General features: G+C 36.4%; 1 protein-coding gene across 1 annotated transcript in view; it reads right to left on the reverse strand.

Moving 5' to 3' along the window:
* Positions 1-7,794: 7,794 nt before the first annotated feature.
* The window catches only part of LOC129217753 (tubulin-specific chaperone D-like), a 46,339-nt gene continuing 33,396 nt past the window's right edge, over positions 7,795-20,737 (reverse strand). Inside the window, exons 10-12 of the mRNA XM_054852093.1 lie at positions 17,872-18,008; positions 14,441-14,636; positions 7,795-8,897 (exon numbers count right to left, since the gene is read on the reverse strand). Of these exons, the coding sequence (XP_054708068.1) occupies positions 8,349-8,897; positions 14,441-14,636; positions 17,872-18,008 (882 nt within the window). The 3' untranslated portion in view covers positions 7,795-8,348. The remainder of the gene's footprint in view (positions 8,898-14,440; positions 14,637-17,871; positions 18,009-20,737) is intronic.

The raw sequence follows: 20,737 nt of genomic DNA on the forward strand, positions 1-20,737 counted from the left end.
GCGTCAGCGAATTAGGGGTGAGGGGCTAATTTAGTACGTACTCCTATCATTGAAGTTACTTATTTCCATTCATTTTATGTATGTTGCACCCCCCTGAACAGGAGGAGTTTTCGCTTTCCCACCCCTCCGACTTTGTGAAATGAATTGATTTACATGCAGTACCTGCGGGGTGCATGTACATGCAGTACATGCACCCCTGGCATACATTAGGAATGGTAGTACGCCCCCCTCACCGTTTCGCAGGAATTCAATAAAATTGATAACATTTGCAATCCATTGTAAAAATTAAAAGTGCTCGTTCTTAAACCAAAAAACAGGGTTCGATTTTCAGTTCTGTTTATGAAAAGTTTTTTTTTCTTTCAAAAAGGCATTAATCCATGATTTAAAAATGAATATATATATATATATATATATATATATATATATATATATATATATATATATATATATAAAGCTCACTGCCCCGGAAATTTTTTGAAGTTGTCGTTTAAAAAGATCTTCCATAATATTTGTGACAGGAGTTTTCTCCCCTTTAAATTTGGCTTGATGCTTGTATTATATATATTTATCTTATTTGGAAAACATTTCAAAAGATAACTCTTCAAATCCAGAGTCAAAATGCCAACTCCTTCCTGAAAACAGGGGATGATTTAGGGCGGAAAGCCACCAATCACTCATAGCTGGTGCCTCACTCGTCCCAGATACGCCAGTGTTGTAGAAGTATTAAGCCGACTCATGAAATGGTTCATACATGCTCTTTTTTTGAGCAATAGGGATCGTTCTGTTTTCTCTTATATATATATATATATATATATATATATATATATATATATATATATATATATATATATATATATATATATATATATATATATATATATATATATATATATATAATATATATATATATATATATATATATATATATATATATATATATAATACAATTTTTTACTTAAGAATCATAATATTTTTTGAAATAATCTTGGAAAATTGGGGCCACTCCTGCCAACCTAGGTACATCACTGCTTACGTATAATAAGTGGGCCAAGTTTTTGAATCATATGCGTTGAATGTGTACTCTCTCTGTTCCCGGAAAATGTCGATATTACTGTTGCATTTTTTTATTTCTTCAAAAATATTTTACGAAATGAGTATTAATCAAGATAAAATTAATTTTGAGTCACAGTCTAACTGGATAAATGCCGTGTTGAGTCACGAAAACGGGCATGCATTCCTGCCTCTACTGCACACACAATTATGAATTGAAGTTTTTCGTAACAATTTAATAAACAATTGTGTTGTAATTTAGTGACATTTCACATGCCGTGATCGTTCTTCGGTCAGAGTTATTCAAATGGATAGCAAAAGTAAAAATAAAAAATAAGGCTCTAACTCAGTCGTAGTCAGTTTTTTTGAACCTTCGACATTTGTATATTTTTATGTTAGTAAAATTTTCTGACAATCCATCTGTTGCTGAGACTGGGGATTTATAAATTAGGAAAGTAACGTTACTTCATAAAATTACACTGCAAAAAAAAAAAAAGCGCTTCTGATATAGATGAGGGTGGCCCAAAGCGGGTAGGCCTTCGTATGCCCCCTCATGGTATGTAAGGGGCAATGCATGCGTATGTCGTGTTTACATGAACACCACCGAGTTTTAATCAGTCCGAGTGAAGCGGCATGGCACAACCAGGCTTAATAAGAAAAAATGATACATTTCTTTAAAAAAAAAATAACAGTTTAAAAACTAAAAAAAAAAAACACGCTTTCGTAGCAAAATGAATTGAAAAGTGAAAAATAGTTTTGTCTGATGCAGAAAAATTAAAGGTTTTTATAGATATTTTTAAATAACTTTTGCGAGCATTTTTTAATGTATTTTTAATTTTTTTTCCTTTTTCACATTGTTGGATTTATGCCAAAATATTGATTAAAATTGGAGTAAACTAACAATTAAAAGAGTTAATTAATTAATTGGACTATAGATATTGCATTGTCATGGGGTCTGAGGTCGCGTGCCAAATTTCAAAAGACTCCGATCGCAGGAAGTGGGTGAAATTTGAGCTGCAAGATTTCGTTACAAGATACATACATACCTACATACAAATGAAGCTAAGAAAAGAGAGTTAAAAAGTTTTGTAGCTTGGGATTAGTCGAAGACCAGCTTATTTTTTTTTTGATTGTCAATAATAGGATGTTATTTTGACACCATCCAACTACAAACTACGGGGTAGTCATTTCGTTTGTTTCTTTTTTAATTTCAAGGTTATAGTTATTGAAATAAAAAAAAGACATTCGGGGTAAAGCAGGTAAAGAATTTAATCATATATTTATTTATAATATCTTACTCCTGTGCTGACTTAGATATTCTATGTCAATAGGATAAGTGCAACTTTAAAATGTTATTTTTTTAGGATGGCAATTAATTAGTCTATTCATTTAATCAGTTATTTATTTATGCTTTATAAACAAATGTTCTGACTTTTATATAAGTGCAACTGTTTTATATATATTTTTTAATATAACGGCAGGTAGCTAGTCAACTATTTTAATCATTTATAACTTCATATTTGATTGGAATGTAACAAACCACTATTAGTTAAGCTTATCCGCATTAGGCTCCTTCGTAGGTGGTAGGGCAAAGCGAGTTTTTCAAATGCTTGTAAAGTTTGGTAAAAAATTGGGTTTGAAATAATACAGAAATCACTTTTTCTTTTGAAGTTCAAGAACCCTTCTAGGAAATAAAACCGAAACTGTTGCGTTAAAATCCAAAAACTACTTTTCGAGCGTTCTTCGAAAACCTACCCGCTTTGGGCCACCCACCCCTACTTCTTGCCGATTCTTAAGTAAAATTACCCCTTAATCTAAATATGACTAGTGATTCCCCCCACCTCATCCCTCTTTTCGGAAATGGAGTCCCCCCCCCCCATTTCATTCACTCTGGACTTTTTTGCTGTTGCAGTAGAAGACCGTTATAACGCCGACCTATATAACGCAATTCTCTATAAACCGCACACCTTTTCAGAAGTAAACAATAGGTTTTGAAGTTTAAAAAATCCCTCTGTTTTGCTTTGCAAAAACATAAAAATGGTTAGGCAAATTAAATTTTGAAAGTTTTTCATCTTTCCATCTTAATTCAAAGCTTTTAAATTGAAAATGAGTACTCAGTAAACAGAAAATATCAGATTGCTCTTGAAAATGCAGCTGTTATGCAAACCATGAAGCTAGCAGAAGTGCAGGATAATGCACTTTTTTTTATTGTGAAACATATTCATTTGTGAATAAATAATTGTAATGTTGGTGCTTTAATACTCATTGCAGATAAAAATAACTCTGAAGTGCTAATACATAGATATATTCTGAGCATTAGTTTCAAAATTTGTGAAATGATCTATATAACGCAAAAGCTATGGTCCCAAGGTGTGCGTTATAACGGTCTTCTACTGTATTTATATTTGGAGAGTTATGGAGCATTATATTAGCCATAATTTGGGTTCTGTCTGATAGCAGCATGTGTAACTGGCAAATTGTGGGAGATTTCGTCGGAGTGTCAGTACTCAACTGCAAAATGAAAATCAAAACAAAGCCCTTTAAAGCACCCTATTTTTTGATGTTTTTTTTAAGGAACCAAGATTTTCCTACTTTTTGTGTTACCAGGTTTTAAACCTGGTTCCTGGAGATCCCAGCAAAACAAATGGGCAATTAAGGGATTACAGTACCTCAAAAATGATGAAACGATCAAAAAAATTTTTTATTGCTTATTTCAAAACAAAAAACTATTCTGAACACCGGGGAAAAGTTTCAATGCTTTAGTTCAAATATTTAAAAAGTTATGCGTGGTTTTAGGCCATGCTCCCTATGTGTTCTTATGCAAAAGAAAAACTTCAAATTGCTCTTTCTCGATGATGGTTTTTTTGTGTTTTCATGTCATTAGAATCCCTAAGGATTTTTTTCTATTAAAAATACAACTTTAAAGTAATACTTTTTGCAATTGGGATAACATATTTGACAAAACTGTGCATTGGATAAGCATTTTATAAATGACTCAAATATTTAGAGCATGTTAAACTTTTAAAAACCAAATTAAAAAAAAAAAAAAACTTTGATTTTTTTACATAATTAATCACAGAAAATTTTCGAATGAACTCATAAGCAAATGAATGCACAGATTTTTAGAGATGATTATAGTGATCGTTTTGCAAAAAACGTTTTTTTTAAAAATTAGTGCAAAAATAAAAAAGCCTTAGAAATTTTAAAAAGTTGAAATTTTCCCCAATTTTTTGAATTTTCAGAAAAAATAGGCAATATTTTTAAATTTGGAAAATAAATTATTGATTTTGAAATAAGTATGCATGTTATAGTTTCAAAGAAATATACATATTTTATATAAATTAAAAGAACTTGCTTGAAAGGTACTGTGACCCCTCAAAGAAAATATAAATCATAAAATGAGGGATACAGGGTAAAACCATATAATTACGAGCATAGATGTAAAATTTAAGCCTAAGGCAGGACTACCAACCTGAAACCAAACCATTCGAGAACCCTCTACGGTGGATTATTTGTGCATTTTGTGATTTTACGGTACAAAAACCAATAAAATTATATCTAAGGTTTTAGTTTCTATTTTGATATAATCATTTAAAGCTGAAACATAAAATAATTATTAGTATTTTAAAAGTATTTTTATTAGTATTTTAAAATTTTTATCAAAATACTAATACTAATAATAGTAAAATAAATATTAGTATTAGTATTTTGATAAATAAAACGTTTGTAATCCTAATTCATACTCCAAGTATAAACAACTTTGATTGATTTCCATACAATGACATATTCATACATGTCATTACAACGTTAAAGTAACAAATCATAATAAAAATAGAAAAGACTGAATAATAAGTCAAGTTTTAAAACTTCGTATTATGATTAAAAATTATAATATTACTAAGGACGAGCAATAGAAGAATGCGTTTATCGGCAAAAATCCCGACAGAAATATTAACTTCAGAAAAAGGGTATTGGCGCGATGCTCGAAGATGTTCGTTCGATAAATTTTGTCGAGAGATGCGAAGCTGACCAACTTTTTTGCAGAGTTTCTGTTCATTGCAGGGGAACTCTGCAAAATGTGGAGCGTTGGCAATCTCGCATAAAAGCCGATAAGGGTGCAGTTATCGAAATAATTGTTCAAACTAAAGGAAGAACAAAGACATGTGAGCCGTTAAAAATACACGATCAGTTTCAAAAAGGAAACTGAGATAACAGGAGCAGAGAATGCTTCTGAAAAATCTATATATATATAAATGAATGTTTGTCTGTATGTCATCCATGAACTCAAAAACTACCCGGCAGATTTGGCTGAAACTTTCACCGTTTGTTATTTTTGGTACCAGGAATGTTTATAGACCGGTCGGAAAAAAATCCGATCGATCGTTCCTTTTTTATTCCAATTTAAGTCACAATCCATCGGATAAATACGAATAAAATGATCGGCTGCAGAAATTAATTCGCGTGAAAGATCTCATTGATAAGAAGTTGCCATTTTTCCTTGAGTTTGAACAAATAAATTCTTTCTTTATTGTTTTATGGCTTTTCGTGCAACGGGGGGATTTAAAACTTTTTCTATTTGATATTTTTAGCGATCTTGCAAACTGCGTGAGTACAAAATTTGAGTAGAGTCACTCGATACCTGGACCGATTATTATGAAAATTGCTATATATATGTATTTTTCCACGGAGAAGGTGCATCATAGGCTCATTGAATCCACTCGCCACCAGGTGGCACTGCAGAGTAGCCACTTCTGCCCCGTTCAACCGATTGTCATGAAAATCAATATAATGATGTTTTTTTTTTTTTTTTTTTTTGTTGGCGTAGCAACGGGCGTCGGGTACAGCTAGTATTTGATAAAAACTAATTTTGGGGAAAATATTAATTCACAGGGTTCATACTCAATTTCAGAAATTAAATGAAGGAGCTTTGGAGGAGTTTTGAAGGAGTAAAATGAGATTTTGGAGGAGTACTTTTGGGCTATCCTTATATATATATAAATTTTGTCACTTCTTTTTCAACAGATTTGAACCCCTTCCCCCTTCATCACACTTTACCTTTCTCCTTAACTTGTCACGTCTTATTTTTCATAAACATATTGTTACAATAACTGTGTGATGTCACTTTTTGTCACCCCTCTCCCCCCTTTGTCATAATTTCATGAATTCGTCTCCTCCTCAAGGCATGACATCCCTTGTGGATGTCTCTTTTTACAATGTCAAAACTGCGATTTACTAAACAATTGCCTTTTTAACAAAATCACTTAATATAGTACATCTACTAATGTATTTATCAATACTTAAATATTGAACAAGCTGACTTTTGCTACTGAGTTAAAAGCAATAATCATAATACTTGACAAAATAGCCAAGCACCATTTAAGCATGATTTAATTCACTTATGAAATGTCTTAGTCATTCAACTTTTATGACTTTTATAACCAATTTATAAATCACATCAATTTATAAATCACTTTATGAAAAAAATATATCAAATTGCTACATTAAAACGGCTCTCATACCTTCGCCCCTGTGACAAAGTTGTCGATCGAAGCATTTTAAATTACTGTCATAGAGGACGATTATATAGTTTTGATGTAAAAAAGAAGGAGTTTTGAAGGAGTTACAACGAAAATGAAGGAGTATTGGAGGAGTTTTGAAGGAGCGTACGAACCCTGATTCAAAAGACAACAAACATGGACAGTTTTGGTGGACATTGAGCTTTCAACTTTCAGCAAAGAAAATAAACAATGGGCTTTGAAATTCAGAGAGAGAAAGAAAGAGATGATTGAGCAAAAACAAGTTTTCATTTTTTTAAAACTTCCTTTAAAAAAATTGAAAAATAAAGCACCTTGTCAAAAAAATTGTGATTTTAAGTTAAAAGTTAAGCACTTTAATGGGTCTTTTGCAACAGGTTACCGAAATAAAGCAGGTATGCTTTTCATGTAGCATTAATGTATACATGTTTTTACTTCTGGGGATTCCATAGTCATCGATGTGGAAACAGTAGAAGGAGCATTAGTGCAGCTTTTATTTCATAAAACTTTTTCAACAACAGCATAAAGAGTACAAAGATGTCAGTCAAACAATAGATAAACTTTCAGTGTTAATGTACAGGAAAGTATCAAAAATATAAATAAATGTCCTAAAGGCGAGAATGTCTGTCGAAGAGATGCACATTTTGATTCCACTTTGTTCCACGGAGATACCCTTCGAGCGAAAGCGGGAATGAGCTCATTTGATGCGTGAAAACTCGATGGGAGGGGTCAGAGACCAGGGTTGACAAGGGAAAAAATTCCGTTTCATAAATATGCAGCATTACAAACGAGTGAACATCGCATTCTTGCCGAAAAGCGTAAACGTCTCATCACGGAGAAAAAAGAAACAAATAAATGAAAGAGGAAGATTGGAAGAATATACTGGTGACTGAATATTTATATTTAACTCCTTATTGAAAAAAAAAAAACCTTCTCTTCCCTATTTATTACTTGGGCCGCATAAGATGCAAAGAAGCAGAATACTCTCTGAATTGAATTTGCGTACCATTCAAGATGCATGTCGAACGAATGAATGTCAATGGAATAAATGTTTTTATAATGACATTTTTCATATTTGCTCAAAAAAAAAAAAAAAAAAAAAACTGTATATTTACTATTTTTTCTAAATTGAATTTATTTATATAATCATTGATTGATCTTTTTGCTGAGTTTATATATTCAGTTACTGATTTTTGCCACTTCCATTATTAAAAAGCAAAATTCCAGGTTTTTGGAGACATTTTCGAAATTCCTCGTCTCCCTGCGGCGTGGCAACCCCTTTACCCTGACAGAACCAGAAATATTTCCGTTAGGGGCCATTCCACGAAAAAGTCGATCCTTCGTCCTGCACGTGACATTTCCTAATATTTCATCAAAAAGTAATCATTTTAAAGGGCAATGACAACATTTTTTGCTCAAGGAATCTCGCATAAGCTTGTCATTTGTTAAGCAGAAAAAAAATGTTCCTTGATATTTAAAAGAATTTTTTGCTACGAAATAGAAGAGGTGTCACGTGCGGGACATAAAGGCCCTAAGGCACACGTCATCAAGAGTAAAATTTCTCGATAAAATTATGAGTTTCAGCGACGAGCCACGAATCGCAGAGAGCCAGCCATGTGTGGTATGTAAAAAAAAATCGTGGTGTACCAGCATTAAAAAAAAAGATCAAGTTTAAAATGAAAGCCGTTTAAGAGTTTTCATTCATTAAAAGAGCTCATTCCCACGGCGCTTTTCCGATCAAACTCAAGCGTAACATCGTCGACGTCACTTGGCCCTGGGCACGGGGGGCTGCAGCCCCAGGGCCCCGCACAGTCGGTCCCGGGCGGGCCTCAGAGCCTCGACGGTCGCCCCCCAGTCGGTCTCGCTCAGGATCTCGGTCGCCCGCTCGTCCTCCGCCAGGTCGTAGGTGACCAGGGCCTCGTACAGCTTGCCGGCCGTCACCTTCCTCACGCGGGGGAAGCGGTGGCACAGGAATACCGCCAGCCGGTTCAGGGCCCCCCGCCGGCAGCCCTCGGAGAAGGGCAGCAGGTTGCAGAGGAGGTCGACGGCGGCCACGATCTTCTGCGGGTCCCGGGACTTGCGGGAGGCCTCCCAGGCCAGCGCCAGCAGCCGCTCGTGGAAGGCGGGGCCGGGCAGCTCCGCCCCCGATGGCAGCAGGTGGTTCATCATCTTGAAGAAGGGCACCACCACCCGGTCGTTGGACAGGTTCTCCTCCAGGACGCGGAGCAGGGCGTCGCACAGGTGTTGCAGGAACGCGTCGTCCGAGCGCCGGGACGACAGGTGGCCCACCAGGGCGGAGCTGGAGTACTTCACCTGCAGAGCAAACAGGTTTTGATTTGGAAAAAAAAGAAATTCATTTGAATTTTTACAGCTTGAATTCAAATAATATTTCTCTCGACAACGAGTCGCGATGGGACCCCGCTTGTTTTCAACGAACGACTCCCGTCCCCCGGAATCGGCTTCACTTATGCCCGGCTCGTCGCAATCCCTTTCGGACAAAAACGGCATACGGCACGAGACGGCCTTCCCCCTTCCCGGGCGGTGGCGTCCATATCCTGTGGCCCCAAGGGTCGCCACGAGCATCTCCTTCCTCCCGGGCGGTACGGTGTGTGCCTGTACGGCACGGGCGCCACCACCCCGGAAGAGGCCGGCGCTCACCTAGGACAGTATAAAAATCTCAGGAACATCAAGAGAGAGTAATAAGAAATGGATGATTGCGTTTGAAAAAAAAATCTCTTCAGAACCACAAAAAAAATTACAGAGGTTGGGTATTTTGTTCACTTTCCGTGGTTAGCAGGAAATTTGGGTCCGTTAACAGACCATTTACAAATATCCGATCAACGAAAACGGATCTTCCACGAAATATAGATCAACCAAAACAAACCCTTCACAAACTGTTTACTGAAAAAGTAAATCTGAAATCAAAATAACGCATATTTTTTGTACTGAAATTTTTTTTGTACTGAAGCAAAATTAAAGGGATCAGCTCATACATGGATCTGCTAATTTTGCAAAAAAAAAAATGTCGGCACACTTCAGTGATATTCCTGCAAGCGATAAGTAACTAATACTGTCACATATAATGCTTGTTGTTTGTTTCTTTAAAATAAATTAACAGCTTAACTCGGTTGTTTTATTTTAAATAATATAGCTAGTTTGTTTTATCTTAGTGGTTAGCAGCAGTATTGTCATTATTTGAAAATGCAGTGTAAGGACTTTTCTCCCTGCCCATGATTAAATCAACTATACAGGGTGTTCTGGTTTAACCTGCAAGACCTCTATTTTCGCAACCATTTGTCCTAGATGCATACTTCCAATTGCAAAAAATGTTCAAAATCAGATGCAGAGTTAAGATATGGAAAGTTTGAAGCAAAAATAAAAACGAGTCAAAAATGCAAAATTTAACTTTTTGTACGGACCCTCCCAAGGTCCCCAAACTAATATTTAGAGAAATAATCTCCATTGAAAACTATTACTGACACAAAAAACTTGACGAATGTAAAAATTCCGATGGGGCATGAATTTTTTACCCTCACATGTCCGGTACGGCCTGGTATGTAATTATTTTATTTTTTAAATCAAGTAATGGTAATTTAATGACGACTTATTGTGCACTATTTATTTAAACTTTTTTTAATGTTTAAAATTGAAATATAAATTTTGATTCAGATATAAAGATGTTGAATTAATTTTTTGTCTGATTACGCTATATGACGGATTCGAACATTTTTATCATTGTGCATGAAAGAAACTGGGCATGTAAAAACTTTATTCTGGCATGTATTTTTTAGACAAACATGCCTGGCAGTGCATGTAAAATGTTAAAGATTTTTCTAGCCCTGTCATATTTCAAGTAAGTGGGTCGTGGTTTTCCTTTTTTCGGCAGCCATTGGTCGGAGACAACAACGCCCCCCCCCATCATCTATTTGAATTGAAACTTGGCGAGGGGTAGTAATGAGGGGTTGCAACAACCGGGGTTCGAAAATATCATGATATTTTGATATATATAGGATATTTTGATATGCTTCTGATGTCTTTAATCAGCCCAAACTAATGTCTTCAAAATAGTAAATGCAACCTCAAATCGCTCTTTAATTATTATTGCAATACGTAGGCTTAAAATTAAGATTTCTTTCATTATTTATATCTAATGTTTCAGTTTACATTTCTACTAATTTTAATGGAGTTCATTTATCAGTAGCCATTTCACTCATTTTTCTTCAGTTAGCTACTTTTACACAGTCATAAGACATTTTCTATTTTTTTGACCAACATTTAGTATTTAATGAGTCACTTTTATTATGAATTAAAATTGTTACCTTTCTCATTATTTTATAAAAAGAAATATAAAAAAATATACTAGATTACTTTGTTATATTAATGATTCATTAATACATCATGAAAATTTAGTACATACATTTTTTAATTATGTTTAATAATAAATGAACGATATTACTATGATTAATATAATTTTGATATTGAAAATATTATAGTTGGAAAAATATCATGATGTTTTCGAAATAAATATCGGATATATATTGTGATATACAGTCAAACCGCGTTAACACAAACTCGCTTAGCGCGAAATAAATGCCATTCCCAGTCAGATAAAGCTACCAAATAGTGTTAAATCAATCGCTTAACACGAAGAGGATTTAGACGAAATCCCGCATAAGACGAAGAAGAATTTTTCGTGTTGAAGAAAAAAGGGAAAAGAAAATCCCCATACTTTTACATGAAATTACTTTTGAAAGTCGAAAGATCTGCACTTGAACGCAAGCGACATGGATGGCACAGTGAGAAAATTCCTCTCCTTGTGTAGGAAAATTTGGAAAACAAGAAAGTACAAATTTTAGCAGTAGACTATGACAGTAAAAAAGATTGGATGAAAAGTGAAATCTTCACCAAGTGGCTAACAAATCTAGACATAAAATTTCATCGTGGGAAAAAAAAAAGTCTAAAACTCAGGACACTAGTTCTGCTCATGTAGAGGTTTAAGGTCTAAAAGCGATTAAGTTTTTTTACCAGTTAACACTACAGCGAAAATGCAGTCTTGCGATCAACGAAAAATCAGATGTTTAAAAATTCATTGTCGTAGAGAAATGGACCGAATAGTCATTGCCCGTTTCGAATTAATCGTTTTTCTTAATTTAAATGCTTGAGTGTGCATTTTTGTACAAAGATACTTTGGTTCCTAATATTTTCCGAGACCCAAACACGAAACATATTATTTAAACAAAATCTGATAAACGTCGAAATGGGTACACGAAATATTTTGACGTCTCCGTCGAGTTCGTGTTAACGAGGTTTGACTGTATATCATGATACATATCGTGATATATATCATGATATATATATATATCGACTGATACATATCAGCGAACCCTGGCAATAACGAAGGCAAAACTCGTCATTTTTACTTTTTAGCCGACTTGATGCAGTTGTTGCTGCAACTTTAATCTAAATAATCACATATAGAAAATATACCAGGAGTCGATTTTTTTTCATATCGCCAAAATGTCGCCAGACTCGAAAATAGGGCAACCTTCTTCTTCGGCACTACAGCCTAGGGCAGGCAATCAGTTTCCTCCATCCCGCCCTATCAGAAACAGATTTCCTCCATCCACTGAGGCCAACAGTTTTCCAGTCTTTTTCGGCACAGTCGAGCCATCTGGTGACATTTCCATATTACATTTTTTTTATTTGAATAATTTTTCGTTCAATTTTGAACAGTTCAAAATAACTTAACATTAGCGCCTACGAGGAAATTCTAGGCAAATATAAATTCGGAATTTTCTTCAGACAAACTTTGTAGGAAAAAGCTTCCAAAGAAGAACCATGTGTAAAAAATATCTTTTTGATTTAAAAAATTCTGTACCTCAGAGCCAGAGTGACGTAAGTCCAAAAATTGCGATGTTCGGTTTATTAGTGCATTGTATGTTGAAGTCTATTCTGCATGGAGCCATGTGAACGAAATTCTTTTTAAAAAATTCTTTACAATTTTTTACGAGGATAAATAAGTGTGCGTCCCATCCTTTATGTGCGCCAGAAATAGGTTTTCCCTTTCTGCTGTAAAATTATCATAGTGTGACATACATCATTCTGGCTCAGATGTACAGAATTTTCCGTTCAATTTTAAACTGTTCAAATCCCTTTACATTAGCGCCTAAGGGGACACTAAAAATCAATATAGATCCTCGAGCCATCTGGTGACTTTATGGGTTGGGTCCCTACTACCTAGTCCAAAGAGGTGCCCCAGCCATTTAATGCGATTAGCTTTAATAAAGTGTATAATATCTGGCTATTTATACAATCTTTTACGTCTATCAAAATTATAGAGGGTGCACTGCCACCTGTTGTTTTCTTGGACAGCACCGAAAACTATTCTCAAAATTTTCCTCTCAAAAACCATCAATTTATCTTCTCCTGCTTCAGTTAAAGCCCAACACTGACTTCCATAAGCTAGGACTGGTCTTAAAAAAGGGTCTTGTATTTGTTTATTTTTGCACTTTTGCGAAGAAAATATAACGAAAATAGAAAAGACTGAATAATAAATCAAGTTATGAAGTTAAGTTTTGAAACTCTACATCATTGTTCAAAGTTATATTAGAAAGGACCAGCAATAGGAGAATACGCTCATCGGCAAAAATCCGGACAGAAATATTGACCTCGGAAAAAGACCGTGCCGTCGTACGGCTCACACTTTTGATCGGGTACGAATCCGCATCCGAGTATCGTGCCGTCGTACGGCTCACACTTTTGATCGGGTACGGATGTGCATCCGAGTATCCGATCGAGTACTCGATGTGCGGCGGAGTCCCGACGGTATGTGCCGTCGAGCGCCACGGTCCCCGAGGTGGACCTGCAAAGTAGGTACAAAACGCTACCACTGCATGCAGTAGCCTCAGAAATATCAGTAACACTTGCGTACATTCGAACGACGGCAGAAATGGCGACTTTGTACAAGAAATGCATCTGAAACCTAAAAAAAAGGATTGCTCATTAATACAAATGGATGACACACGTGCGTCATCAAATGGTGCAAACAGATCGAGCTAGGTACGCCATAAGTGCATAGAAGAGTCTCTTTGGAACGAGGGGAATTGTTTTGAATAAGAAGCGCATGGGGTTTTTTTTTTTGAGACGGGCCGCTCCGGTCGTTCGATGATGCGTGTGAGAGTTATGATCTAAAAATGGAAGGGTAAATGAAGGTAATGCACTCCTTACTTTGCACACTTTGAGGTAAAAAGGTTTGCTTTTACTTACATTCAGTTGATCATCACGAAAAAAAAAAAAGTTTTTCAAACGTGCGAAAGGCCGGGAACGTTCGGGAGTTCACCGCGGTTCAGGCGTCCCTCGGCTAGCACATGTTACACGGTACCAAAAATTTGCGATTATTATAACACGGTTTCGATATTACACTGTACGAAACTTGAATTTAATACTACACGGTTTTGATATGATACGAATGTTATCTTTAAAAAAGATGGAATTTCATTTTTGTTTAATGCATTCTGTTCATGTTTGATAGCTCTAATCAGATTTCACTTTGTTTTTATGAAACTTGGCTTCGATATAACACGGTACGCATCCCTCGATTCACATTATTTCCGAGTCTCGTACGACGCGGTTTCGATATAACACGAAACACGGTTCCGACACAACGCGATACATACATCGACATGATTTTTACTACGTACATGATTAATGAGTGTAAAAAAAAAAGTTCTAAAAAGTTATTTAAAAAAAAGTCTCGTATAACACGGTTTCGATACCGAGTCAACCGTGTTATACGAGGGACGCGCCCGCACACGCAGGCGGGAACCGGCGTAGCGGACGGACTCGGGGGTACGTACCAGGGATTCGGTGAGTCCCCCGACGCTGACCACGAAGCCCATGAGCAGGTGCGGGGTGTAGCGGGGCAGGTGCAGCAGGCGCACGAACAGGCGGAACGTGTCCCCCGGCGAGGCCCAGTTCAGGTCGCGGCACGTCTCCTCCGGGAACACCTCCAGCAGCTCCTCCCGGTGCGGGATGCCCGGGATCGGGGGGCGGCTGCGGGGGAGACAGACATTTGCATTTAATACAACTACTTACAATCATCGATTATTTATATTTTTGAATACCTAATCTTTTTCTCCATTTTGTTGGCACTTAGGTAGGCCAAAACATTGCCAAGATATTTTTCATATGATACTTTCGATATTCGATATATGGCAGTCGCGAGGGTACCGAAATTGTACTCACTAGGATCATTTTGCTCTATGCTGAAAGTGACAGCATTCAGTATTTAGGAGGCGTTGGTATAACCGAGTTCTAATGCTTGCTCATTCTAACTCCTGGAGAGGCATCGACTTCATTCCAGAAAGTCGTTCCTCTCCTGCTTGCGTAGGCAATTTCGAGCCTCTCCTGGACGAACAAATGAAATACACAGGGAGTTGTCCCATTGCTACATTTTCCCCTTATCACTGGCCAAATGCAGCTCATTCTCGATTCTATAATCTCATTCTCAAAGTTCAAGTACCGGAAAAAAATCCTCCTATCCCGGACGTATCAACGGTGCTTTAAAAATTACCGTATTTTCCTGCGTATAATCCGCGGATTATCTGCTAAAAAAAGGCAAAGTTTATGAGGTGTGGATTATCTGTGATTTTTTTTTCTCCTTAACACCAACACATTGAACCTCAATATTTACAGCGGGATTCACCGATCGAGATCGTATGCCGACTGAATGTTGTTTATTTTACGAAGCATGCATGTTCCTCCTCGCTGCCTGCCTGTATGTTGGTTATTTTACATTGCTTGAATGTTCCTCTTGGTCATGTAAAATAAACAAGATTACAGTGAAATAGGTAGCCATTTGCACAAGATCGGACCGTTTGCTCCTTTGTCTTGACTCTTTGTTTTTCCAGTGATTAGCATACTATAATCAAGATTTCAAGAAAAAATCATTACATTTTAGATTATATTTCAGATTCATTTTGATAATGCCTTCAACGTAATTACTTTTTCACGTTTTTAGTTTAGTTGCTCAAATGGTATGTTAAATTCGAGCTCGATCTTTTTACATCGTATTATCCGCGGATTATACGAAGCTTTTTTTCTTCTTCGGGCTGATTTTCGGACCTGCGGATTATAAGCCGCCCGCGGATAATACGCAGGAAAATATGGTAGCACCAGGAGAATGACATTTTTTTCGTGCCAGGGGAGTGACTTTCTTCACATGAAGCTTACATTTAAAGAATCGCCAAAAGCTTCAATGTTTTTCCGATCACGACTTTACTACAAACTTTAAATTTTTTATCATTGTGCGAGAGTAAACTGTTTCAGACACCGCAACCTGCACAAGAGAGAGAGGGGGGGATACTGATAACTCACGATGTTTAAACGAAAAGCCGAAAGGCTGAGTTCCGTAAGTCAGTCAACACTATTACTTGCTTATACAAGCAGAGATAATACAGGGTTCGTACTCAATTTCAGAAATAAAATGAAGGAGTTTTGAAGGAGTAAAAGGAGATTTTTGAAGAAGTACTTGAGCTGTCCTTAAATGACATCACATTTTTTGACCCCCTTCTCCTTTGTCCCAAAGTGTCACACTTCACCTAACTCCTCCTCTTGTCACATGTCATATTTTCATAAACATATAACCCTTTTTACAATATCGTCACTACGATTTACTAAACAATAGTTTTTTTTTAACACAATCACTTAATATAGTACATTTACTGATGTATTTTTAAGTATTTAAATAATAATTAGACAAACTGACTTTTGCTACTGAGAAGGTGGTGGAGGGAAAAGCAACAATCATAATACTTGAAAAAATAGCCAAGCATTATTTAAGCACGTTTTACTTAACTTATGAAATGTCTTAGTCATATAATATTTTCATCTTCAACTTTGACAACTTCTATGCTCAATTTGTAAATCACATCTCTATGAAAAAATTTTTTTTTCCAAAATTAATACATTAAAACTGTACTTATACCATTACCCTTGTGTTGATGTTAAGTTGCTGATCGAAGTATTTTAAGTCACTGTCATGGAGGAGGACTATGTAATCTTGAACTAAGAAAGAAGGAGTTCTGAAGGAGTTAAAACCAAAATGAAGGAGTTTGAAGGGCCCTTCAAAAAAAATTTCCTAAATGAAGGAGTATTGGAGGAGTTTTGAAGGAGCGTACGAACCCTGTAATATCACACAGTGAAAGATGCAGAATCAATGTCAATGTGAAGAAATGAACATTGGAAACTTGTTTTAAAAAGCTGACCAACAGTTTATTGGTCCATAGAAACTAAAATAAATAAACTAACAAAAATAAGTTAATAAAAATAAACCCTGGCCATGAGCGGATAAGGAGTTTGCAACTCCCCAACACCTACCGGACCAAACACATGAGAGGCTGAAGATCGCAAAAGAGAGGAAGAACGATAGGAATCGTTCACTATTTATACTTGCTTCATTCTTTACACGTGCCAAAAGAGTTGAGAAGTTAATCTAATTTGAATAAAGGTCGATTTTACATTACACAGGGGTAGAAGTGACCGACTTGTCACATATAGGACATTTTCCGCAAAAAATATAGGACAAATATAGGACACCTTATATGAATAATTTTGCTATGAAAAAAGAAATAATACATATCATACACTATTTATTTATTCTTATCAATGATTTTGTTTTTAAAAAAACCTCAAATAAAATTATTCCTTACACCTGAAATGACTTTCCTGTAGTTGAAAGAATAGGTTTTGAAAAAAACAGTGTACTTCATAGATGAAAAAATTAAACAGAATTTGAACAAAGAAAATTTTAATATTTTCTTCCTCACTCATGACCCAAGTACTAATTCCACTGTTCGTTGATTTTATGTCTAAACTGAACCCTTTAACACCTGTATTAAGAACAAACAGAGCTTGAGAAGGATCCTCTTGACGTTTATCAGAGTCTTCTTCATGCTTGAATGTTTCAGCATGCTGCCTCCATTGTGAAAATCCACTATTGCTTACGGGCACTGAACCATTGCAAAAATGGCAAAAAAGCGGTAGAATCATCTTTTCCTTTAGTGCACCAAGCACCAAAATTTGTAAAATTAATGTCCTCCTGGTTCAACAACAACAAAAAACGGGAATATAGGACATTTTTCAAAAATATAGGAAATACAGGACTACTTTGATGCTTTTCTTGAAAATATAGGAAATATAGGATATATAGGACTACTTCGACCCCTGATTACATTACATCGGGAATGAGAACGCGGTTAAATATCGTTTACCGACGTCCATCGGATACCTGTGCAGGAGCGTCCGGAAGACCCCTCCGGCCACGGCCCTGGTCCTGTCTATCTTCTCGGTGCACTGCTGCACCAGGACGCAGAAGATCCGGGACACCAGGTCCTCCTCCACCTCCTTAACCAGCAGCACCACCTCCTGCAAAAGAGAGACATCATTCTTCGAGAAGTGCTTCCATCCAAACTTTTATTTAGTGCTTTTTTTTATTACCGACCGTTCTAATTTTTTAAAGAAAGGCTCTTTAAAGAACAAACTGTTGGAGGGGAAGGTGTGATTAAACTGTAATCTTACCCCAAACACCAGAATATAGTTAGCAGAGTGAAACTTCCAGTTCGTGAATCAATATGACCAGGGCCCGATTAAGATGTCAAGAGGCCCTAGGCCGAATACTTTTTTGGGGCCCCATATATTCAAACTTTGTAACTTTACCCATTGACTGCAGGGTCTGATTACTGAATAGGTCAACTAGGACGAGGCCTGGGCCCAGATATTTAGGGTCCGAAAATGGTTGAAATTACTTTAGTCTGTGGCTAAAATTGTTTCAGCCTACGGCTAAAGTCATTTAGCTTGAATACCGGGGGCCCCAAAAAAGTATTTTGCCTAGGGCCCCTTGATATCTAAATCGGGCCCTGATTGGCTGAAACATTATTAGCGATCGATCAAAGTAATTTCATCCATTTGGGGCCCTCAAATATCGGGAGCCCTAGGCCACGGCCTAGTTGGCCTATTCAGTAATCAGGCCCTGAATATGACTAAAGACAAGAAGTATAATCAACGGCAATTAGTTTATTAAAAACATAAATGGCTTCAACAAAAATAAATAAGAAAGTATAGCAATGTTGCAACTAACCCCATCGACCTAGATACTCAGATCAGTTAATTTAAATCCATAACGACTCGACTTTCCGTTCTTGAATGAACAGTCTTCGATGGGTAACTAACATCCTTAAAAAAACTAAGAGGCAAACAGCCGAAGCTCGCCGAAGAAATGACGAATTGGCTTGCCTGAACTCGAGGCTGTGCAAGAAGAAGTGAGCTCTTAACTGATAAAAGCCCCGCTTATATTCCCGAATCACATTAGCACAGATCGGTGAACCGCCGTGGTCAAGCCCGAAGGGTGTGCGAGTGACGTCATTTGTTCTAGAAAGATGGACGTCGGGTGTTTTCCCGAAGCAGTGACGTCATGCGAAACGCCCACCAAACGTGACATTTACTACTCCGAGAATACTTACGTAACAGGATCTAGCGTTCGTTGAGGAACAATAATGTAATACAAGCAAAATCTAAAGGTTACATAATATGAGAAAATACAATAGAAGACTGTTATAACGCCGACCTATATAACGCAATTCTCTATAAACCCCACAACTTTTCAGAAGTAAACAACAGGTTTTTTAGTTTGTAAAATCCCTCTGTTTTGCTTTGCAAACATAAAAATTGCTAGGTAAATTAAATCTTGAAAGTTTTTCATCTTTCCATCTTAATTCAAAGCTTTTAAATTGGAAATTAGTACTCATAGTAAACAGAAATGGCTCTTGAAAATGCAGCTGTTATGCAAACCATGAAGATTGTGGAACATATTTATTTGTGAATAACTAATTGCAATATTGGTGCTTTAATACTCATTGCAGATAAAACTCATTCTGAAGTGCTAATATAGAGATATATTCTGAATATTAGTTTCAAAATCTGTGAAATGATCTGTATAACGCAAAATCCTGTATAACGCAAAAGCTCTGGTCCCAAGGTGTGCGTTATAACGGTCTTCTACTGTAATGACAATATATCTTTACTTAAGTAGGCATCCTATGTCTATCACAAGTCTTTGTTTCGTAATATAACCTAGCAGTTAGACAGCAGTAGACGTGTTGTGTGTCACCACACGTTGACATTTCAAATCCCAGCTACTGTCTGACCACGGATTGTATGGAAAGACAAACATCCATTTTACGATCGGAAATGGACATATATATTATTTCTAACGATGTCAACTTTTGCAGAAGTCTCATTCAAATGAGCGGAATACACGCATCAAATTTTTACTTTTCACCCTCATTCAGATAGATTCGTTTCATCTGGACGTTTGAAAATTCAAACAATCCGTGGTTGGACAGTATGTCGCCGAAAAGTAAATTATTTCATTCATTATTCAAATAAATGACAAGCGTTTCTGGCACGCGTGCGAGGTTGATATCTTCACGAAAAGAAAAAACTATTTCGAGAGTTATTACAATTAGAAATAAATAAACTCGTATTCGGTAAACGAGCGTTAAATGGACTTCCGACGATTGGAGATATAAATTTGAGAGATGATAAAAGATTGGAATCTTAAACACGAGAGGCGATTTCCTGTGACACACGAATACGTAGCTCGTGCTTCGAGATGCATAGTGAGTTAGGTTTATGTTAAGTAGTTGTCAGTCCTGCTCATATATTTAAATGTTTTTAATGAACTTGATTTAAGCATCACAGATTGGCTATAATACAGCCAAGCCGTGGTGCTCCTACTCGGCAAAAATGACTTTCTGTTAGAAATACAGGGTATCTATAATTAAGACTACTTTGGAGTTGTCTAACAATGAAACTATTGTTCAGAAATGAACGACATTTCGAAAGGATGCAAATTTTTTTGAGCTATTTATTTGAGTGAATGAAAAAAAGCTAAAATCATGCCAACAGAAAGTTTCTCTCGATGAAATACATGACTTTCCGATCACCAAACCTCGCTCCAAGTGACTTTGCAGTGTAATTTGAGACACATGAAACATGTTGTGAATTGTGATCATCCTAGAACTTTACCAGATCTTAAACACAGCCTATCATTGTAGCATTGCCCAGAACATGCCGTCTCACGATTCCGGCAGGGA

Source organism: Uloborus diversus, chromosome 2 (genome assembly GCF_026930045.1).
Source record: "Uloborus diversus isolate 005 chromosome 2, Udiv.v.3.1, whole genome shotgun sequence".
Lineage (NCBI taxonomy): Eukaryota > Metazoa > Arthropoda > Arachnida > Araneae > Uloboridae > Uloborus > Uloborus diversus.